The sequence below is a fragment of the Lepidothrix coronata genome, unplaced genomic scaffold (assembly GCF_001604755.1).
Source record: "Lepidothrix coronata isolate B3197 unplaced genomic scaffold, Lepidothrix_coronata-1.0 Scaffold68, whole genome shotgun sequence".
Taxonomy (NCBI): domain Eukaryota; kingdom Metazoa; phylum Chordata; class Aves; order Passeriformes; family Pipridae; genus Lepidothrix; species Lepidothrix coronata.
Genome location: NW_016690248.1, coordinates 1,205,296 through 1,229,459, shown reverse-complemented (window position 1 = coordinate 1,229,459; position 24,164 = coordinate 1,205,296). Strand labels below are relative to the sequence as shown.

The 24,164-nt window shown below is 41.4% G+C and overlaps 1 protein-coding gene across 1 annotated transcript in view; it reads right to left on the bottom strand.

Annotated features, from left to right (window-relative positions):
- Positions 1-282: 282 nt before the first annotated feature.
- The window catches only part of LONRF2 (LON peptidase N-terminal domain and ring finger 2), a 35,412-nt gene continuing 11,530 nt past the window's right edge, over positions 283-24,164 (bottom strand). The window contains exons 2-12 of the mRNA XM_017818460.1: positions 19,613-19,731; positions 16,380-16,502; positions 15,193-15,354; positions 14,549-14,774; positions 12,469-12,565; positions 11,989-12,103; positions 10,558-10,679; positions 9,857-10,015; positions 6,709-6,871; positions 4,542-4,691; positions 283-4,202 (exon numbers count right to left, since the gene is read on the bottom strand). Coding sequence (XP_017673949.1) covers positions 4,044-4,202; positions 4,542-4,691; positions 6,709-6,871; positions 9,857-10,015; positions 10,558-10,679; positions 11,989-12,103; positions 12,469-12,565; positions 14,549-14,774; positions 15,193-15,354; positions 16,380-16,502; positions 19,613-19,731 — 1,595 coding nt within the window. The 3' untranslated portion in view covers positions 283-4,043. The remainder of the gene's footprint in view (positions 4,203-4,541; positions 4,692-6,708; positions 6,872-9,856; positions 10,016-10,557; positions 10,680-11,988; positions 12,104-12,468; positions 12,566-14,548; positions 14,775-15,192; positions 15,355-16,379; positions 16,503-19,612; positions 19,732-24,164) is intronic.

Below are 24,164 nucleotides of genomic sequence, written 5' to 3'. Positions count from 1 at the left end.
CCACCATCTCTATAGCCTCCCCCACTTTTCTCGTACTGGGGCTAAAACCATTGCCATGAAACTTATGAGCCCCAACATCCAACCACTGCTTCTCAGATGCCATTTGCTTCTTAAAACCTCATGAGGCCAATGCTCAGCCCTTGGGGTCCCATAAGGGAAATCAAACTATCATCCCCCTTCTGACAGCAGCACATCAGTGGCTTGTTTCTGCTCAGACTATATTTACGACAGCTCTTAGCTCTTAATCCTCCAGTGATAAAGCTTTCTCCACGAACTCACACGCTTATAAATTCAACCTGGTTTATTCCAAATATCACATAAATTAAATACATTTCCCATGAATATTGCAAATATACATGAAATGAACATTGCAATCTTTAAAAAAAGTTTTGGCTTTGTTTATGCAACAAAAAGTGCCAAATGTGGTTAGAACATGAACTTCTCCTGTATTTACTAGATACAAAAAGGTGCAGATTAATAATTTATATTTATACATATGTACACACTCCATTTAATTTCTAGCTTTAAAACAGTAAAAAATGGTTTCAAGTTTATCTACATTAAACATACTCGTTTGCATCTGGTCAGAAGCCCCAGATAAGAGTTGATACAATCATTTCACAACTGCAAAATTAAGGCGCTACCAAAATACCAGTTCCACTGTGTAAAATGTAACAGGAATAGAGAGTGTACAGCTTTCTATTTATCAATTTAAAAGTGGACTGGAGAACAGGGAAAAAAGAGCAGTAAGAAACATGACAAGTTCTACAGGTTAGAAGTACAAAGAGATCTTGATGACTATCAAATGAACATATTAAAATACAGTAGATAAAAGGCCTCAGTGGCAAACAATTAGTATGCTTCTGAAAGACAAAAAAGGTTAAAATATATATATCATTTTGTAGCTTGAAATTTTACAGGTGAACAACAGGTGTAGAGGTAGAGGGATTTTTTTTTTTCTTTTTGGCCTCTTTACGATGTATAAAGAAGGGCCACATTCACCACAGTGAAAAGACTCATCATATATCCCAGCATCCTTGCTTGGATAGCAAGCAAGAAAAGTGTAATGAGCTAGAAAGGCAACGAATCCTGTCTATCTCTTCCAGGAGCTCAGCTCCAATGCTTTCACATGTACCTTGGCGACAAGTTACACCTAAGCATAGACTGGCTGTAACATGGACATCTCCTCTAGAGAGCAATAAGATAGCTAGCTTTTCCTGTGAGGTACTACTGGATGCTGTAGATATTATATGGCAGAGGTGATTTGGTAAAAATGAAACTGGTACTTTCCCTTAGAAAGCAAGTACCACAGGGCAGTGGTGATTTCATTTATTTATTAAAGCTTTGCTATTTGATCAGCATTCAATGTTTTGGAGGAAAAGTCAGCTTTGGGCTGCTAATATGATTATTTGCATCCATACACAGACAATTCCCTTGTTATTATCATTTATCCAAAACATCAGTCACTGAAATATTCACAAACCGCTTTAAACCTTGACTAAAAAAAAATCCCTCTACAGGGAAAAGAAAGTTCCGCTTTCTTTTCAATATCAATCACTCCATTAACTATGCAGGCCTTCATGAACACAGTAATGTCACTTCCTATGTAGAATGTCTTTACACATTACAGAACAGCAGTAAACAACCTCTCTTTTTCCATAGGGTTTTCTCTCAGAAGTACCTCAAAAGTAGGTATCTTGAACAAATCACTTTTGCAAAGAAGAATATTAACATTAACGTTTACTGAGGCAAAGCCAAGAAGACACTAACTAGCACCTTGATATTTTTTTTCTTAAATGCACTCCTATCTGTAAAATTAAGCACATATAAGATCGGGACCAGCAATATACAAATACAATTGGCATCCTCTTTCAGCTAAGCTAGTAATACTCAAAACTAGGCAGACACACAAACAAGCAAGATGAGTGAGTCTCGAAGAAATACACAGCATGGAAAGGAATGGGAAGAACAGGAAGCTGAACAGAAAGGATTGCAAGATCAAATACAGTCCATCTTCTGGTCCGAGAATTAGTTTGTGAAATCACCTTTCAGTAGCTCAGCTGACAGTGGGCTGAAGACCTACTGACTTCTGACATTTCCTCCCCCACGTACTTAACCAGTCCTTTACACTTCAATGAATTCCTCTTCCTCATCTTCAAATCCTGGAGGAAATGCATTTAACTTGAATTTTGAGTATTTTGGTGGTGGTAGCAGAACTTGCAGAAGGCTACTGTAGAGGTTATGACATCATTGGTTGTACATTATGCACTTCACAATTCAGAGAATATACTTACAAACTACTTAAATAGAAAAGGCGTGTTCAAGGTAGAGGCAGTTACAGTACATTCAGGGTATGTTACAGAAACCATTTGTGGTAGCCATTTGCTGAAAGGAAAAAAAACTCTCAATTTTTGTTTCCCAGACCACACAGGTTATAACTACAATACCCAAAGAGAGCAGGAAATATATCTCAATCACGGCATTTTAATGCAGTCTTCTTCCAGAATTCATGTGCAAAGTGGAAAAAAAAAAGTTTAAATACCTCTTCATTGACAAATAAGGACAAAAGAACTAAAAAAGAAACCAGGCACTTTGACCATGTAGGTAAGCAGCCATTTCTTCTTACCAGACTTCTGCACATGAACAAGTCTTTACATTGGTCTTGCTATACTTGCAGCACATGGAGATTCAAGTCAATTTTTTTTCCCTGTTGGTAGTATCAGTTCTAGTTATAGGAAACTGTGCCAACTGAATTGGTAACACTGAGTTATTTCATTGGCAGTTGAGCTAATATTGATCATTTGACTGACAAGCGATCAATTTAATAGCTATCAAAATTAGATAATAACAAAATAATACATAAAAAATAATCAAAGAGACAAATGAAGGTTAACACCTGACTTAAGCTTGCATTGAGACTTGCCTTTATAGGTTCGGTTTGTGACTCCTTTCACGGTGTTACTGTGGACTGATTCCCATCACATACAGCAACTGGTACTAAACTACAATACTTTCGGTTTGAAACACGTTCAGTAGAGATCACCTCAATGTAACGGGAGGTTGGCACGACACTGCAGGAAGGAGGGAGATGGAAACCTCCCCATCTTTCATCCTCGCTGGTCCCACTCGCAGAGCAGGTGCTCAGAGTAAACTGCAGCATGCCTCCCTCCTACTTGGGGTGAAATCATTATTTCACAGCAGTGTTTATCATACTTTAGGGAGCGGCTTGATTTGAATTTAGCGGTAAGACCTGCTAGGATTACTTTGGTTTTTCTTTTCAAAGAAACCAAAGTACACCTTTCCAAACATTTTGTACATACTCATTCTGCTACAACACATAAATCACAAAGGAGGGATTACCTAAGGCTACTTAATAGTGTACTTATTCAGTAGCTATTATTCTTTCATCAAACATCCTCAGATGCCTTGACCACAAATGCTTGTTTTTTCCTCAGACTACTATTTGCTGAAGAGAGAGAGAGAGAGAGAGAGAGAGAGAGGGAGAGAGAAAGCGAGATGTGGGTTTATGACAGAGTGCCTTCCGATTCACTGACAGACAGTAGTGTCAGTTATAGTCTTCATGCATACTTCTGCTGGGTAGCAACAACTCCTCTTCTGCTCACTACAAGTCTAGGAAACACCTCTTCAATCCATTGTTCAGTTTCCTTTTCCTACCAAGTGAAAATCCAAATCACATGCAGGCCAATGGTGCTACTCTAGTACTTAACTCTCTTGCAGGCTAGAAACATCAACTCTATCGCAGTACTTTGAAGCAATTATCCACATCCATCAGCTACACTCTAAATGTAGCACAGCTTTGTAGAGGCTCAGTTTTCATCAGGATAACAGGAGAGTGTGCAAGGTTTGGTGAATACCCAGGATAACAAACTGATGCAATCGATGGATGCAGGACATAGTCAGAAAGGGCTGCTTTTTTTTGAAGGAATCTTTGAAAAATACAAAAACAACCCCTCCCCTTTGCCCTCCCCTAGAACGACCTATCATGAGATGTTTTTTCAGTGCCCACTCAACCGAAGTCCATGTTATCTGGGTCTTTTGCGAGTCACAAATATCAATACGCGTCTGATGGCAATAAGACGATCTTTAAGGGAGGTCATAGCCAATATAGCCAGCTGAGCTCTGTTTTCCAGAGGCAGCACTGCCAAGAGCCACCAGTACCAGGCAGGACCACTGGGGTTGCTCTGCAAAAGAATAGAAAGATGTATTCACCAATTATGTATTCACCAGCACTGCCCCATTAAGAACATCGCCTTCCTTCTCACCTTTTATTTGCTAAAAAAGTTACCACAAAACAGTTCAAGCAACAATTAAACACTTAATTGCAGATGTTCTCCTTGTCTATATATACCACTAAGAACTTATTCCTTCAGCTATCAAGTTACATAGATACGCTGTTTTCCATGCTTCATGGGTAAATAAGATTTAAAATGTACAAAACCACGACAAAAATCTGTCAAAAAACAGTCTACTGTAAAAATTTGGTATAGAATAAGGCTGTTTAAGTAGGAAGGTTCTATTACCTGTGGCTCTGGTTCTTTTCCTGGCATGGACCCAAAATGATTGAGAATTTGCACTTTCATATTGTCTTTAAGAGAAGTAAACCAGGCAACAGCTTGATCATAAACTGAATCATGAAGACGAACAAGTTCTTCATATTCTGGTCCTTCAACCTTATTGTTAAAAGAAGGGAGATGGAACAAAAACAGGTTTGATACCGTGGAGCCCATATGCTTCCCCAGAAGCAAACGAAGCAAAATAATGCAGTGACTACAGCTGTTCAAATGCCCTTATCTAAACCAACTGTGCCTAAGTCTCAGATTTCAAACCTGTGATGCTGGAGTTTTTTTACTCTCCCCTAGGTGTTCTGAAGTGACATTTCTTGGAGCAGTAACTGCCCTGCTAATATCCATTCCTAAATACTGGCACAACAGAAGATTCTGCTCTCTAATCCTAGGACATCATATTAATGATCTCAAACCCACAGCCTCAAGTCCCTGTCACAGAACAACCCTTAACAGTGGTATATTGTCTGGCAAGACAAAACAAGCACTACTGCCACCGAGCACGGAGATGGGGAGATCTATGGCCCTTAAGAGACCAGCAGTATTCCATAGAAGTGTTAAAGTCATGGTAGGACAGCCAAGGAGAAGGAGGAGGACAGACACCGGAGCAGGCAGGAAACAGGGAAAGTGGGTGCTTTCCCAATACCAGAAACAGCCATGAAGAAACACACCCTCATTGAAGCAAAGAGTGTTTTAGTTGCACAGCCCTAACTATTAGCTATTAAGGGGGAAAAAAAAGCATAGGCAAACCCCACTACCAAATGGTGATTTGTGGGGGCTTTTTGAGTTTTGATTTTTGTGGTTTGTTTTTTGTTTGGTTTGTTTTGGTTTTTTTGGGGGGGTTGTTTGGGTTTCTTTCCCCTTTAACATGTACATATCAATGGTGTGATTTCAGCTATGCTACTCAGGTGCACATCTGATGTAGCTGCTGTGGATGCCTTTCACAGTTCAGGAGAAACAGCTCTAGAGGGCAATTAATCTCATCTTAAGGTAGGTATCTAAGAGCAGATAAAACAGGCATCTTTGGACTGAGATTTCTCACCATCTGATATAACATGAATGTAGGGTGCTGAACACAGACACCAGTCTCTCACTGGAGACAAGGTAAAATCTCACTGATTAGGAAGAGGTGGGTCTCTGGCGCCATGTACAAACACTGCCTTGATACCTGTGTTCCACCACTCTTCACTGGGGATTTAAACACAGCAGAGCCCTCACTCTGAGAAGACCACCTACTCCAGCCTTTCACAGGCAGAGACACCTCCATGAGATCTACCCTTCATGCCCTGACAAACAACTGCATCATTCTGCACAGGTTAGAAAAGCCCTACTAAGACTTTACAGACTTTCACGTCAACTATGAGAGTGAGCTAAAGAGCTGTATGACCCAACCAACTCCGTCAACTGGCATGAGATTACTACTAAACTTGATGTTAAGAGCTACCAGGGTTTTACAAACATGGTCTGAAGATGATCCAGGAAGCTATTAAGCATGGCCAAAAATTCACCCTTTGGCCAACATCCATCATAAGCACCTCACTTGATGCAGGTTTTCTAAGAGGACCTGTTTTTAAAAGCTACTCCCCTCTCTGCGTTTCTCTGCTCTCAGTCAGCTCTGACAGAGGTTTGTACATGGCACAGTTAACTACATGTCACTCAGAACTCATTCTAAGAGCGGACCCTCACATTTACTTGAGGACCAGTTCTGTAAATGAGAGTCTGGAGGACATAGGAAGTGTGCCAATTGTCTGTTCAGTGCAAGAGAACAGTCAGTTCTCTACCAACAGGAGCATGTCCTTTTAGAAGACTTTAAATTCTGTACCAGTTTTAAAATGTTACTCCGACCTCACCTACACATTCATGACAGACCTCAGCATCTCAGAAGCTACTCTGAGATCCATGAAGGGAGTGTAACACTTTAAGCAGAGATAATTATAAGGGCAGAAAGGAAGAAAGGGAAAGAAGAGACAAAGTTTGTTCCACGGTTTTTAAAATAGAGTTTTAGAGTATTTGTAATGATACTGGTTTAAAAATAATGCACAGCTAGCTTGAAATGCAACAAGGAAAGGCTATTTAAGTGAATCCAGCAATACATGGGTATGAATAACTTTGCACCATAGATCACCTTTTTATCTTCAAGATACTCGATGTTTGCTGTGTTATATCCATCTCGTTGGCCATGGCTTAAGACCCTAAAACGACGGACACCAACTGTATCAACAACTGAGCGTCCATCAGGAAAAAACTTTACGTCCCTGATCTCTAATATACAGCCATGATCTGCAAATCTGAAATGACAGAAGGGCATAAAAGTGGAAGTCATCAACACGTGTTTACAGACATCAGGACAAATACTGGGCCTAATTGAGCACTTCTTATTTGAAAGAGGATCCTGCTTTGGTGACAATACATTTCTGCTTATTCCCATAAGCCACACAACCCCCACCCTTTCTGCCTTCCCTCAGAGGACCTGGACAGCAGTATTTTCAGGGCATGTTTGTGGGGTGGGATGGTTGGAAAGGGACAGGAAACTAAATAAAGCATGTTTCATTCTGGGAGTTGCCAGTTGCTGGTGGCAAATTCACCTGGTTTGCAAAGAAAACAAGATGGGTAAAGATACCATAAGGAAGCCCAGAAACTGAAGAAAAATGTGAGGGCTATCCCCCTACTCCAACATGTAAGCAGAGGATTGCAGGCTTTAGAAGAAAAAGGCTTCTATATAGCAAGATTTTTGTTGCATCTGTTTCCTTAAAAAAAAAAAATCAAAACAAACCCAAAATACTCTTTACAAAAGCACATTTGTATCCATTCTATTTTAAGTAGGCACAGGTTTTAATCACACCCTGGAAACGAGCGTGCAATAAATTTTTACTTTATCAAGATTACCTACTCTACCTTTGTGCTGTAGTGATTTCACTAGAGAGGGTGATTGTACAATGACTCTTCACCACAATACATTTGCAGCTCTACACCTCAGCCTACTGCTAGGCAGGAGAAAGTACTGCATGTATCTAGTCTCATCTCAAGATACCAAATCCCTGCAGGGTGTGATAAATTCTTTATCAGGGAAACATTTGTTTTACCAGGGCTTGGTCATTTCTTACAATGGAGTGATGAAGAAATTACTTCTGTTTCTGCTTTACCAGAAATTGTGGGTTTGTGAGGGGCAGAGGGGAAGCTCACCACTGCAGACAACTGTTCTCTTCCAGCCACTCCACAGGAAAAAAATCAGGACAAGCAAGAAGAGTACAGCTGCAAACAGCTAAGCCTTGCTGCTTTACCAGTAGGATTGATTTAAAAAAAAAAGTGAGTTTATTAGTTTATTACAGCAGCATTACACTAAACACTATTTAAACAGCTACATGACAATTGTTTTTAATTAAGGATTTTAGTGACATTCATACTGGATTTAGAAAATAATACAGAAGTGATGATTTTTTTCTTTTTTGTTGTTCTTTGAGAAGTTACTTTTGGCTAGAAAGTGACCTTAAACAAAGAGGTCAAGAAAGCACCTGGAGACGGATATAAAATGTACTGACACATTAGAAGTTTATATTCTCCCAGCTTTAACTTAAAATGGAGAAATAAAACAGAGGAAGGTAATGAACTGAACGTGTTTTGTCACTGTGTTTTTCAAGGGAGTTACGTATCCATGTCTTAGTAGATGAGGCAAAACAAGTTTCCCCACTTGTATTCCCAAGTTGATTTCGCAATTTTGAATAAACAAAAGAACTTCTTTACTTGTGTAAGAAGCTGCAACAGCCTGCTAGGTGTCTACAGCTACAGGCTTTCTTTGCTTCAGTGTTTGATTTAAATTATCATACTCAAAAAGTTTAATTATTTTAGTAACTTAAAACAGACCACACACAAAAACCTAATCACACGGATTGCATTTTAAAATATCCTTCATAATGTTTTCTAACAAACCAATTATTGTGTTTTGGGGATTGTAAGCCCTTGGCCCTCTGTATTATACCTGACTCCAAGGAAGTTTGGCTCTTCCAGAAGCCTTCATGGATATAAGGAGAGTTTCACTAATGTCCTAGGGTCATTCTGTCCTCACTCTTACAAGTATTTGCTTCCACGAAACTGGTAATAGACCTGAAAGGAACTGTGGAGCATCAGCTGCTGTTGGAACCTTAACTCCAGAGTGCAGCACTGACAACATGCCAAATGGCATTGCAGCACAGCCACAGCTGACTGGAAGCTGTAGCATCTCCTGTATTCCTATAGCCACCTTACTGTCCAGTCGGGGAGAAAAATAAAAAATCCTCCCCAAGAAAACATGAAGTGGACAAAGCAAGGCTGCCAAGCCTCAGTATGACTGCCCTCCTCTCACCTCCAATGATGATCACTATAAAAATGCTGCTCCTGAGGATGCCTGTTTAACGTGTTCTTAAGAATTCCCATGCCTGTCATCCATTCTACAGCCTGCATCATGCCAACGTATCTTCTGAAGTCAGTAACTATCACATCTCATAAGGCAGACCTCTCAAGACCACCTCGTATTTCTGCAATGAGCATAGTCTTATCACCTTCACCCAAAAGCCTATTATCTGTAAAGTACGTAAAACTTGAAGGTTTTCATAGGATCATAGAATAGTTTTGTGTTGTAAGGGACCTTTAAATGTCATCTAGTCAGTCTCTGCATAGGAAGCTGGAAACGCATCAATGTCAGAATTCACAAAAATGAATTAAAGGTAAAATCGTATAGAAAGACAATGTAACTCACTCGCTCACCGCAGATAGTTTAGACATTGCAACACAGAGGTAAAGACAAACATCAAAATTCAACATTCAGCAGCAAAACAGAGTTCTCAGCCAAAGGTATACTTTGTCTCATTAAAATGATACCACTCATGCGGAAAACCTATGGGAGGTCTGGATTTTTTACCTTATTTTTGTTTTGTTTTGTTTTTTTAAACTGAGCAGACAGAGGAGGAACCTTATACAGCCAGCCAGCTTTCACTGGAACAAACAGGCCAGCAAGCTTTCCAACCACACAGCCAATTAAGTGCTATTTTTGGAGCCTGCAGTAGCAGGATGAGTTGCATTCTTGCCATCCATCCAACAGGGGAGCAGTAAAATTACATCTTTGTGTCAAAAGGAATGTTTAAAGTACAGAACTAAGAAGTAAGCAACTTTAGTATTGGTTCACATAGGACTGGAAGGAACCACAGTGGTTTGGGGAGACAAGTATACTGTGCTGTAGTATTTCCTTATCATCACAACAGCCTCTGCAACAACAGGACATTCTTAGCTCATCTCCTTACCCTTTTAATTCATCAGCTAAGCACATGCCAAACTGCTTGGTACCAGTTTCCATGCATCTTCTTATCATTAGGCGATAACGAGGTTCAAAGACATGTAGCGGACAAGGGATGGTAGGAAAGGCCATGGTACATACGAAGATGGGAACATCTTTATTCAAACTGCAAGATAATTGTTTAAAAAAATTCACTTTGTTTTCTGGCTACTGCTATATTCAGCATGAACCCTTAATACAAGACTGATTCCAGTGGTTTCCTTAAACTCATTCTTCATAAATGTATGTCTGTTAAAGGTTTGTCATTTTTACAAGACAAATATATTTCAGACTCTTTCAGTTTATACATGGCATAAGATGCACAAGTCACTGACAAAAACTAGATTCTTGAACTTTTCCTGACCTTATCCATTCATAATTTGAATTCTACTCCCAGAAAAACCCTATTATAACTTTTAAAGCTATTATATTGTTTCAGAGGAAAAGGCAATTATCTTTATTTTAAGAATATTGTTGCGCCTCTCCAACATCCATGGATATGTTACTTGTTTATCTGCAATAAATATGTCAAAAATACAAAACATCTGGCAGGTTTGTTTATGAATTCATTCCCTTTACGCATTTTCATAAGCAAATGAAGCTTCTTCAGTAATTTAGATTGAAAAATACAGTTTTATAACAGCTGTCAGTAGTATAAAGAGAGCCTACTTTGACAATTCCTTCATTTCTTCCTCATAAACTTTCTTTCTTTCAGATAACTCCTCCGGCAGGTAACGGACTATCAGTTCTTCTGTAAGGACGGTCTTCTTGTAAGTTCTGCTTGCCAGAAACTGCAAGGAAGAGTCAACTCTTAAGTCTGATAACAAGAAGACAGGTAACATCTCTTCCTCCCAAGCCATCCTTTCCTAAGGCCAAAGAACACATTAGTTAGGACCATACTGATTTCTCATCCTTTTCAGCCTTAGGCATTGAAACTTCCACTTCAGGGTATGTGGTTCACTCCACTGTCCTTTTACCTGTAACCCCCCATACCCTTTTTTTGGCAGAAGTTGTACTACCAGGAAAAAAAGGCAGTCCTTCCTCACTTTTGCAGATGATACATATATTTTTTTCACCTAGAGCTGTCAAGTTACTGGCAAGAAATACTCTAAGAAATATCATGTCTGCAGGAGCAGAAGTGTTCACCAAGGAGTGACCATTCCTCATTCACCACAGGCAGATATACAGTCTGGAGATGTGGTATGAACAGGACTATAGCTGGCACTCCCCAGGCATGAGCCTGACATGATACTGGAAGCCTCTATTTCTTTAAGAACCAGCAAAACCCCTTGTCTTCCAAGAAATACCAAATATATCTTGGAGAAAATGAGGTCTGTGCACAGCTTGATGCTGTTGGTAATACTGTTTTGTTCTGGTTTCACAGAATCATAGAATAGTTTGGCTTGGAAGAGATCTTTAAAGCTCAGCTAGTTCAACCCCCCCTGCAGTGAGCAGGGACAACTTCAACTAGATCAGGTTGCTTGGAGCCCCATCCAGCCTGACCTTGAATGTTTCCAGGGATGGAGTATCTGCCACCTCTCCAAGCAATCTATTTCATTGTTTTACCACCCTTCAAGGTAAAAAATTTCTGCCTCATATTTAGTCTAAATTGACCCTCCTTTAGTTTAAAACTACGACCGGCAACAGGCCCCACTAAAAAGCCTGTCCCCATATTTCTTATAAGCCCCCTTGAAGTACTGAAAGGCTGCAGTCAGGTCTCCCTGGAGCCTCCTCTTCACCAGGCTGAACAGCCTCAATGCTCAGCCTGTCCTCATGCTCCACCTTCAGATCATGTTCGTGGCCCTCCTCTAGACCTACCCCAACAGCTCCATGTCCTTCCTGTGCTGAGGACCCCAGATCTTGACACAGTACTTCCAGCTGGGGTGTCACCAGAGTGCAGTAGAGGGGTAGAATCATCTCCCTTGACCTGCTGCTGAGGCTCACAAGTAGAGCACAAAAGATCCCCACACAGATGTTTTCAGAAGAACACAACTTTGTCATGGCTAGCCTTCGCAAACGAAGATTTAGGATGGCTCTATCCACATTTGTTACAAACACAACTTTGCGCAGTTTTGTTAATTGGGTCAAGGACATACTTACTTCTGACAGCTTTTCTTTGCAGAGTGGGCAAAGTGGATTATGGTCAAGGCAACGCTCAAGGCATTTGAGGCAAAAGGTGTGTCCACAGGGTGTGGTAACAGGTTCGTAGAACAACCTTAACATGAAAACATGGAACAGAGAAGCTAAGCTGCCAACAAAAACAATGCAGATTCCCAAAGAGTGAAAGGAGTGATTACTCCTAGCCCTCTCTTTCTTTCCTGCTTTTGTATAAAGTATGGGTGACAATTTTATCTAAGGATATAAAAGATTTTCATTTTTAGAAGTGGTAAACAATGGAGAACACCATGCATAATGGAGAAAACTGAATCTGTAAAGATTCACCAGATGTAAGTTTCAGCAAAAAGGAACAGAGTAATGATTTAGATATTCTCTCACAGGTTTCTCTTCTGACACCATGAAAACTTTTTTCAGAAGCTAGAAAGGCTTTCTAATATTAATTCCAGGTCAGCGCAGTCATACCTCATGCAGAGGGAACACTCAAAGTCTGATGCATCCACCAGAGTTGTTGGTATCTCACTTGAAGTGTCGGTGGTGTTTTCAGGTAAAACATCTGCATCTAAGTAGTTTAGAAAATTATTAGAGTAAATATTTAAGTATTGTTACATTTTCAGATGGGGTTTAGGCTGTTTTTTCATAAAGAAAAGATCCTGATTTTGTCTTTTACTTTTTAAGTTTTATTCCAAACAAACATATTTCCCATCTGAGTTTTAGGTTTTTTGACAGAAGATCTTTTGGAGAACAGAGGATGATGTCTATAGCCAGAGAACAGAACACCCATTATTTAGAGCTGAACACCCATTATTTGCTTCTCTAAAAATGATTGTGTTATGTGGTTTTTTTAGTCTAGTTTTTAAAATACTCTGCTACTGCTTTTCCTACTACTATCACCACCTCCACATCAGCCAGGCCAGATGTTTTAAAGTACATTAAGTCCAGAATTTAATTTGTATACATCCAGTCAACATATTTCATCAGTGTTTATCACAGATTTCTCAGCAGGGTTATTTTTTCTTACAAGTATAAAAAGTTTACATACTTCTAGACTAGGCTGCTGTGCAAATCCCACATTTCAGACAGCTTAAAGTTAAAGGACTACTGGAGTTGCATTAGCTAATGCTGATTCTACCAGCTCAGCAATCTGCAAACACAGAGGCAAACACTTCACTTAAAACTCTGCCCAGACTGATGTTTTGGGGGTGCTTTATAGCCCTGTGGTGTTAGGGTATGAGCTTTAAACTTTACATCAGCATTATTTAAGCTCTTAAGCTCTCAGCTCCAGCTTTGGATTACATTTACATAGGCAATTTCTGCAACTTCTTTTACAATTCATATCTTTGTTGCTCAGTGACAGTTGCAACAGAACCATGAATGGTGCCTTCACACTCTGTTCTGTTGAACAAATTTTTGACCATTTAAAAAAAACCAAAAAGCTCAGCTTTTTATGTTAAGTTAAACTGCTAGGAGATTTTGTTAAATGATAGCTTATGCTCAGCATCTGATTTACCTCAAGCACAGACAGGGTAGATGGTGTGTGGCCTACAAAGAAAAACAGCACTATCTTTAACCTACATCTCACCTGTTAGCATTTAGTAATAGCAAGAACTAACTGTATTAATTCTGCAAAAAGTAACATGGCACTGGGACCTAGCACAGACAAGAAATTAGTGGTTATGTGTAAAATGCAATCTCTGGCCTTTGCTAGGAAGATACAGGTGGGTCAGATTTCACAATCTATTTACTGAGTCTGCAGTTCACAAGCAAGTACACGGTTTTCCCTTCACAGCAACATGATCAGAAAATGGCTATATATTGATCATTTGTAGAGGTGGCGGACAGACAGCAGCACTCAAAGACTCTTAATATTTCAAGACAGAAGTCAAACTAATCAAGGTGCGGGTTGTTTTTCTTTTCTTTAAGGGAAAAAATGCAAACTAGTACAGAAGCATTTTTAAAGTTTCTTTTAACCAATCATTCCACTACTGTGAAATACTCGCCTTCAGCATTTTGAGCCCTGAGTACTAAAACCACTCTGGAGGTCTTTGTTAGAAGCTTGAGTAGCATATCAATTGTAAGCACAGTTATCAAGTAACAGAAAACTGGGTGGGCTTATTACCCTTTAAAAGGCTTCTTTGTTTGCTTGGAAAATTTCATGTAAAGTTGCATGTGACCGTTTCTGATGCCAGTTAAAGATCAGTTTCCAGGCTTACTGCATCTTTCAATCATAAAGACAGACAATGAAGTTCAGCTATAGCTGAGACCTAGAAAATGGAAACGGCACCAGCAACACAAAGACTAAACTGTGAGTGGGCTACACGTTGGAAATGGCCCGTTTGAGAAAGAAAAATACAATTTTCATTCAGTGAACTGAAACTGCTCTGAAATAAGGTAAATAGGCTGTTACACAGACACAGAAAACAAAATATCATTCCAATTCCAATAGGGAATATTTCATTGACACCTATATAAAGGGAGGAGTAAAAGAGTTTATAGTTTTTCAGTATGTGCAAGAGAAATTGCCTTTCTAAGCCACAACACAAACCTTTTTTAGGAATCTTACTGGGGACATCCAAACTCTGTAAATCCCTCATATCACTGGACAGCTTTCTTTTTAAGCCAACCCCAGGTAAACTGGAGAGAATAGCTCCCAAAGACTTCTTGTTGTCTTCAAAATAGAGATCCAGAACATGATGGGAAACAGGAGAATCAGTGCTTCTGAATACATCAGATTCTTGGGACGGGGTTTTTGTTAACCTGAACACAGTATCCTAAAACAATTAAGAACAGTTATATACAGCATGAGACAATTTTGCTTTGCTTTTTTCTATTAGTTCTATCAACAATAGGTCACTCTCCAGTTGCATGAAATAGGGCCATTTCTCTCCCTACAGCTCTTGTCTCTAGAAATTATGTTCCTGTTATACTAAAATCCTTAGTGGAAAAAACTTGCCCAAAAATACAACTGACCCCCACATGAAGGTATCACATTGCTTTCTGAAGAAAAAGTTTCATTCTCTTATTCTTCTGAGAAAGTACATCCCAATAAGAGATACAACAGCAATGGAGAAAACAGGCTTACCATGAAAGTAAATGCCTACGTGAGTGCAGACAAAGACAACGTCACACAGATCAGACAGATCCTTGAGTTACTTTTGGTATTTTTATGTTGAAAACTTTTTGTTTTACCTTTGAGGACCCAGCAACAGAGTTATCTTCCACAGCTGACTGTGTATTTATGCTACTCAGAAATGCAGGTTTCAATCTTGTATGGGATGTTCGACTAGAGAAAGGTGCTGTTAGACTATCATGCACATTTTCAAAGGCTGGGAAAAACATCTCACACATTATCTAGTCAATTAAGAGAAAAAAAAAGAAAAAGTAATAATTACAACATAGATATTTATGTTTGTATGAACACAGATGCAAAAACTTCACAGTTTGTAGATGCCAAGAAGCTTGCAACAACCAGGACACCCTGCATTCCCCAATGCCCATGGGAAACCTGAACGGCAATCCCCACCACAACCACAGTCACATTCCAAGGTGCTCTTCAGGTGCCCACCTCATTCTCCAAAGGCTTCTGCTCTCCAGGAGCATCCAGGGCAGCAAACAGGCTGTTGCATCCTTCTCCTGACCCTACCTATCTCTATTCTGACCCTCAGACCCTGCCTTCAGAAGTCTTCAGACCATGCTCTCCCAGCTGGTTAACAAAGATGCGTGTAAACATTCCTCATGCCCTGCATCCATGTTCTCTATCCTCAAGCAGATTTAACCCCTAGCTAAAAGCTGTGTAGAGCCAGTTACCCCTCTCACCAGTCCCCACCAAGTTTGCCAAATCCTCACTGCATTTTTATAAAAAGCTGCCTGTATCGACTTTCACAGAATACCTGATGGTGGTTGGTTAGCACTAAGTGTGTCTAACTTCTCATAAGGGACAAACTGCTACAAATACCACAGGATTTTTCCAGGAAGGGCAGCACAAAGCTTCCCCTTCTCAACTCTCTGCCACTCCCCACATAAAAGTGATTTTCTGATGGTACTAAAAGTAGGGGCCTCAAGCCTGTGCAATCCAGGTGCTTACGTACCAACCTACTCAAATTTGGCTGACACACTACAAGCATAATTTACAAATTACAGCAGACAAACCTACAGATTTGCGGTGTAATTCACAAACATACAATTCCTCTAGTAAAGAATCAAACCAAACCGGAGGGGTGCTTCACATAGCATAATGCTAGAAAGATTCACTAGGGAATCTACTGAATCAAATTATCATTTGGCTGTTTACTGTCACTTGAAATAACATGAATTTTACTTGGCTGTAGGAGTAAAAGAAGCATGATGGCCAAGTAGCCAGTAAATATTTTTTATACCTTTTGGGCTTCTTTCTTCATTGAGCTCCATTCAGGATTTAAGGCAACACAATAAAGAAACTCCTTCAATGCTTCCTCAGTCCTTTCCAATCCAGAAAGAGCTTTTGCTTTCACATAATGGCCCTGTTCACACAAAGGAAACGTACAAATCTAGAGATCATTTCTGAACTAGCAGCAAGACACCAGAAACAAACTTGAAAGTTCCCATCATTCTGCAGGTGAGAACAAGATGCTTTTTGGGTAACAAAAACGCACATGATTGAAGGAAATTCAGTCCCTTCTGCTGAAAAAAGATTCCCCAGGAACCCACTGCTGCATCATCCCCTGCCAAAGGCATTGCTCTGTTCCTCAGAGGAGACCTGAAAATGAAACAGTATATTTGTCTCCCCAAAGACAAAGTCTACTACACATCCCACTGGGCTTGGATACACCAGAGAACAGTTTCATGTACCAAGGCAAACTTAACAGTAATTCAGCTGCATGGAAAAGGCAGTGATATGAGGAAGGCTGGAGGTGGCAGCTGAGGGAGTTCAGGACACTCACTCCTCCTGGGTGTCTTACCAGGACAGAGGTGATTTTTCACATATTTTATTTGGCTACAGAAGACCACAACATTATGAATTTAGGGCAATTTACCAATGCTTAATCTAAACTTTTTAGCCCATCCTACCTCTCCCATGTCCTGGGAGAGGACACGCCAACAGGCATGGTAGCCAGCTTGGGAACAAGTCCCACTTTACTCGCTACTAATAACAAGAGAAAAATGTCTCACCTCTGAATTTCCCTGTGGACATCAAACTGCAGTTCAAATCTGACTACGGAAATTACTTCCTTCACAATGAAAACAAACTAAGTGTGCATTTAAACATTTGCCTCTCACTTATTAGATAGAAGTGTGCTCTGGAAGTCCACCTCTGACCCACACGAACATCTACTGAAAGTACAGCTTTACTCATCTAAGGGACTGGCTAGATAAGCAGATACACTTTTCTGTCCTTCATTCTAATGCCAAAAGATCCAGTACCGCATAATCTTCCTAAGCAGGTAACTCCCTCATTCTTTCAATACTGCCCTCCAAGCTGAGACCTGTTAAGATCTTTACCTTTACACTGTTGGGTAGGAGGCTCGTACCAAAAGGAAGTAACGGGCACTGCCTAGGCCAGATTAATTAGCACAATATCATTTGTTGACCTGAACAAGAAGCCTCAGTACACACCAGCCTCTTCAGGTGACATAATTTTTCTTTTCCTCAATGCAGTAAGAGAGGTACTGTGAGACCTGACCCTGACCTTCTTACCTTGATGCTTGCACAGCCCCTGTAAAACCTTAAGAGAGGTCTTAGCATGCCTGCCATCTCTGTCAGCATTACTTTCCTGCACTGGGGAGCCGACAAGCTTTTTTGGCCTCATCCTTTAGAGCCGTAAGAGCACTGTCCTTATCCAACCTGCAAGGGAGGACTGACCTGGGCTGTCTACAGACAAAGTACCTAAAGATCCAACACTGGGAGTTAGGCCCAGGGACCAGAGGTCCCTTATACTTCAGAGACTACTGCTGCCACCTTCCCTTTCTTATTTTCACACAGCCCTGCAACTGAAAACTCCTCCCTGCCTCAGAGAGTCTATGGACCTGGTTTTCACAGCAACTGAAAAGAAACCAACTTATCTATGCTGCAGTGACTACAGCATACCAAAGAACTTCACAGTAACTTGGCAAGTCTTTAAATTTCAACTGTCAATAAGCCAAAAGGTACTGGTAGGTGAATGCTTGCATCCCAGGAGCAACTCCTAGAATTACTTTTATTGTTTGGTTTTGGTTTGTTGGTTTTGGGGGTTTTTGTAACTACACAGCAAATGTTTGAGCTAATCTCTGTCACTGGATGAGATTTTGCAAGATACAAAACAAAGCAGATGCCCAGGACTCCTGGAGAACACACATTCTGGATCAGCACAACTTACATGGATGTCCTCACAAACACAAAACCATAAGTGAAGTACGTGTGAGACACTGCTAGTTATGCCATGATGACAAATTTCATTTTCAATTAACATTCTTCAGAGATGGGATTAATAAAACCTTTATCTGCCTACAGCTGACACACATCACATTTCCACAGATTCAGGCAAACAGAGAAGACACTTCAAGAAAACATTTGAACATGTGTAATTCATCTTTCTGCCCCAGCACAGAAGCACAGCCAACGCCACCCAAGATGGGATTCCTGACTTCATGAGAAATTATCCTAGACAGAAAGGCAAACTGGATGTGGGGTAAGATTATGAACTGCCTTCCAACATTAAAGATTTTAATGGGTGACAAGACACACAGCCTTCAGAGACTCAGTGCTTCTGAAAGCACCTCTCTGCTTGCCCCGCATCATCCCTGGCTGGAAATGAGCACTAGCTGCAGCCCCCTTTGCTGAGGCAGGCAACCAAGGCCTTTATGCAACTCCTCCTTAGTCTCCACAGGAAGCCAAGGTCTGCCCTCCCCAGTCCCCCATGTCACCCTCTTTCCAGAAAGCACCCAGAGGCTTTAAGTGGTCTAACTTGTGCTGCAGTTTTGCTGCTGAAGGGATAGGGACTGACTGAAGGTGTAATCCTAGGTGGGGTGAGTTGCTGGACATCTAGTCTAGCCTCAGGCAACCAATGGTAATGATGGGCATTTCTGATGCTTGCTTCAGACTGCCCACAAACCAGTGCTCTTTGTAGCACTTCCTTTCATTATGAAAAAAATCCCAACCCCTCTATGAGTCACCATGACAGAGGTGGAAATCACAGATATGAAATCTTAGGATTAAAGAAGGGGGAAAAAACAATCCTGAAATACAGTCTGAGGTACTCCTCGGAAAGACACATTGGCCAACAGCCTGTCAAGACCATCCACTGCCTTGGAACATCATCCCAGAGGGACCTGCAGGGCCATCCTGGGCTGCTGGTGCCTTATAGATCCAATTCTGCTTCCAAGCTGCAGCACTATCTGTAACAGATAACAGGTGCCAGCACAAACAAAACCACATCGCTGCCTGCCCACTACCAAAATACCACCAGCTGGAGAGATGCTAAGGACCTTCCAGACTTGTCCTATGAAGAATTGGCTCTTGGTAGACATTTTCAGCCCTCTTAATGCCACAGTGTTTTTCCGACAACACCCTCAGCAGCCACGCTGTCCCCAGCACAGAGAAAAGCCCAAGAAAAAGGAGTTTTCATTTCGTTCTTTACAGCATGCAAACACCGTACCGCAGGCCAGTGGGGTTTGTTTCGGCAGAGGACATCTGCGTCGTGAAGAGCTTGCTGGTAGTTTTTCATCAACGTACAGAGTTCTGCCCGCTGTGCTATTAGTGAACACTTGCAAGGAGCTGGAAAACAAAAATGATTGCACGGAACTTCATTAAAAGAAGCACTAGGACATGCTAAATACAGTAACCTTATATCCAGCCAGAGTAACTTAAAAAGCATTACTGCACAACGATTACATTTATACTCTCCTGTAAAGGAAAGAAAGGTCAATTCCTTCATTCTTTCCTTCTCAAAATATATTCCTCTCAGCCTGGAAGCAACCTCCGTGTTTTATCTAGCAAGACAGCTTTCATATTCACATACAGGATGCCACCTGCTCTTTCCCTCACCTTGCTTACAGGACATTTCAGAAAGCAAAAAGTGTTTCTCCCCTCAGTGAGAAATCACCAGCGAAGGACTTGAAAGAAATCACAAATGCAGGACTTCAGCTAAAACGTTCCTGGAAGCCATTCATTAAGAAAAATGCATGCAGCCTTCACACTTCATATCCACTTGCCTTCCTCGGGGCAGGCAAACCTTTCATGATCACACACCTTGCTTCTGTATCCACAAATTCATGAATCATTCAGTTTGCATGGATTATGAACTTCTCAAGCATTATTATTTTGTTCTTTTCTCAGGCCTCTCGAACACATTTTAAGCTGGAAATCTTCCTCCAGCATAAAACTTCATAGAATCACAGAAAAAAACTGGCTAATCTGCATTCAGTTGGTCCACCAGGACCTCCAGCTCTTTTCTGCAGATCTGCTGTCTAGCCCAGCCCATCCTGTTGCACAGGGTTATTCTGTCCCACGTTCACCTGCATTTGCAATAGGCAAGGCTGATCAGCCCATGCCCAAGGTTGTTGGTCTGAATGGCAGCCCTGCCCTCCAGCACATCAACCTCCCTCAGCTTGGTGTCATGGACAAACTAGCTGACAGTGCGCTCTTGGCTGCTGATGGAGCTTGTTAATAAGGTGCTGAGCTTTGTCAACCCCATTACCAACACCTGAGCAATGCCACTGGTCGTCCAGCAGCTCTGAAGCCATGAGACACCACCTCATGCCTCTGATGGTTCAGTCGATTCTCCACCTCCCTGCCACTACTTCCCCAGCTTGGCAAGAAGGACATTGCAGCAGGCTGAAGTAGCAGCCTTGCAAAACACATGCTAAGTCCCAAACAACACTCTGCTTTTGTCCACTAAAACAGTTACCTCATCTTAGGAAATCAAATTTATTCCTGGTCACTCTTGACCTTCATGTGCTGGGAAAGGCCTCCAGAGGGCTGGAAGCTGGCTGCTAATAGCTAAGTACAGTAACTCTTACCAAAATGTGAGCTGGTTAAAACTGTCAGAACCAGTAATAAACTTTACAAAGGCTCCAAGGTGCTGAGAGATGGTATCGCATTTTTACAAATTTTAAACTTCACCTCCAAGCTAGCTCTCTCAAGATTTTTCCATCAAATGTCACCTTTTGCACATCCTCACGCAGGGTTTCTGTCTCCGTACCTTTCCTGTTCTCTCCAGCCTGCTTTGCTTCACCGTTTGCATCTCACTTCAGCCAGAGCATCATAAACACGTGCTCAATAAGACCACATTGCCAATACGAAGCCTGGGCACATGCACACGTGTGCATGGACAGAGAGTAAGCACAACTGCTGCAGGTGTCACCACTCATTAAGTTCAAGCACCTACCAGGATGGATGGCCCAATATCACATCCCTCTCCCACCTCCTCCCCTCCCTTGTGCTGGTGCAGCAAACCAGGCTCGCATGGTTGCGCTGAGAACCAGAGCAAAGAATCAATTGACCGAATGCTAATTCAATAAAAACAAATAAATAAAAAGGTTTAAGAGGATCAGTTTCCCCTCAGCTAGTTCACTGCACAGCCACACAAATATGAGTGCCGGGACAAGGGATGAGAAGGAGAGTAACAGCAAGGAGTACTGCTGCCTTTTTTGGCTGTAGCATGGACTGACACCAGATATACTAACGGCAGAATGACATATCAGGGGTGATGCTGCTCCACTGGTCTCAGATGGTGACAGCTAGAGAAAACACTTAAAATAAGGAGGTCTGCAAAAGCTAGTTCAAACTGGGGTTCTGTGTGGTTTTTTGTCTGATTGGTTTTGTCTTGGTTTGCTAGGGTTTTTTCAACTATTACACTTGGAAGCTTCTGCAGTGATCCACATTTCTAGCTCATAATTCTTAAAGACTACAAGTTGAATGCAATTGAAAGTAATTAACCGAAGATCTTCAGAAGCAAGTTTTTTGTTTCTTTTAGCAGATGCTCAAGTAGGAAATTATTTAACTTAGCTACATTTGAACAGTGTAAAGTAAGAATGCATAGTCTGTATTTCCATCGTTGTATCTGCTGTACAGCAGGTGTGAAGAGTATGTTGAGGGGGATAGGGGCAGTAAGCAGAGGTAGGCACCTCAGCAGGCAGACAGGGCCCTGGGTGGGGCATTTTCTGGCACCACAGGGAAAGGAAGTAGTGTGAGATTAAGGGGCAAGGCAAATCAGCTTCCTGCTTCTGTTTACTACCACACATTTTGAGCATGCCGATGCTTCCCTGCACACTATTCAACACAGTTCATACATTCAGCAGACCCAGAGAGAGAACAGCTTCATCAGCTCTTTTTCAGGATCTTGTCTCTGCTGCAAGACTTCTAAACAAAAAAATGCCAGCGCACAGCACAACAGTGTAGCAAAGGCTGCAGGTCCTCCAGAAGCAAAGTTCAAAGGGTCTCACAATATGAAAGGAAACAAGCTACCGAAAAAGAAAAAAGGGAACCACCCCGAGGCAAACCAGAAAAGCTATGTGTGTATTCAGAGCTTGTGCTTCTTGTTCACTGAAGACTCATTCAGAAAGTGTAAGGTGTGGCCTATCTTAATGAGTAATCGGTAACTGGCAAGGAATGTTTAGTTAACTGAGAGAAAGGATAAAAAATCTCAACAAACCAAACAGCATCGCTGAAGAGAGCAGTATTTATGAGACTATAGCATAACAGGTCTTCTAAAATGAAGCATCTAGACAAGATGCCACAGCTGGAGCGCTGCCCAGCCACCTCCATTCAGGCTCCCCCACTCCCAGAGCGGGCAGTGCAGCCTGAAATCTTGCCAGCTCTGCACCCAATCCATGCATCCCTCATTCCCAGCCTCCTGCTGTCAGCAAGACTGTCCTGGGAAGATCTTTGGGGGGTCCACAACTGGTCAGGGCAATGCTAGATGGACTGAAACCTCATGTTCTTTGTCAGTGGAAGTGTGGCATCAGCTGGCTGACTCCAGCTTAGGGTACATGTGGAAGTGTACACCACAGCAAGGATTGTGGTGATTATAATTAATCACAGAAGGTGGACGGAGAGGGCTTGAGGACATACAGTTTGTGAACACTGCTAGATGCCAGTATACAAGTATGCCAGTATTCAAGGCCAGGTTGGAAAATGCCTTGAGCAACCTGGTCTAATGGGAGGTATCCCAGCCCATGGCAGGGGGGCATTGGGACTGAATGATCTTTAAGGTCCCTTCCAACCCATAACATTCCATGATTCTATACTATAACAACTGTCAAGTTTATTTGGTTAAAAAAACCAAACAAAAAAAAACCCAACACACAATAAATAAACACAAATAAAAAAATTGCACAATAGCCAAATTTGTTTTAAAATAATGTACTCACTCTTTCTTCTGGAGGTAAAGGAGGGGGGAAAAAGATTTTTTTTTTAATGAAACAATTTATTATTTCAGGCCAAATTAAAAAAGAAAAGCGTAGAAAATGTTACTGTTTCCAAAATACCAACAAATGGCATTTCCTGAATCAAACTCCTTCTGGGAGTCTGCAGCTGCACAGCAAAATTTATGTCCTTGTCAGAATCAGGGATGCACTGCTGAGGCTCCCAGGATCTGTGGCTCCGGGCAGCTGGGACAGAGAGACTTCCTCCGAGCCACAGGTCCTGGGAGCCTTCCCACGCTTCTCCCTCCCTCCCTCTCAGCCTCCCAGCATAATCCCACTGCAGCACACAAAACTGGCTCATGTAGGGCCCAGAGCCGAGGGAGCTGAGTGGGTCTTTGCCTCTCGAAATTTCCTTTGGACTGCCAAATATTGCCTGCCCAAAGTGTGGTTGTCAGCTTGGATTTCTCCAAAATGGTTAACTTTCCACTCACACCACCTTTGTGCTCATCTGCAGACGTTTGTTACATTGTGCTTTTACTTATGCAGAAGCTAACACTCAAAATTACTTTTACAGATATGCCCAAGCATTCAAGTTTTTAAAAAAATTATGCTGTTGAGTTCGAGAGGCTGGCAGGAGAACATGACTCCCCAAAATCTCCTTGGGCCAGGAAGGGAATTAGAGTAATTAACAGAATTTTGCCCAACTGATCAGAGATGATAATAGAAGTTTTACTGTAATAAACTACCACTGAGATTTCTTCCACGAACTCAGCAGAGAAAGAACAAGCTTACAGTTACTAGAACTCCCTAATCCTCCTTATCTGACATTTCTTCCTAGAAAAT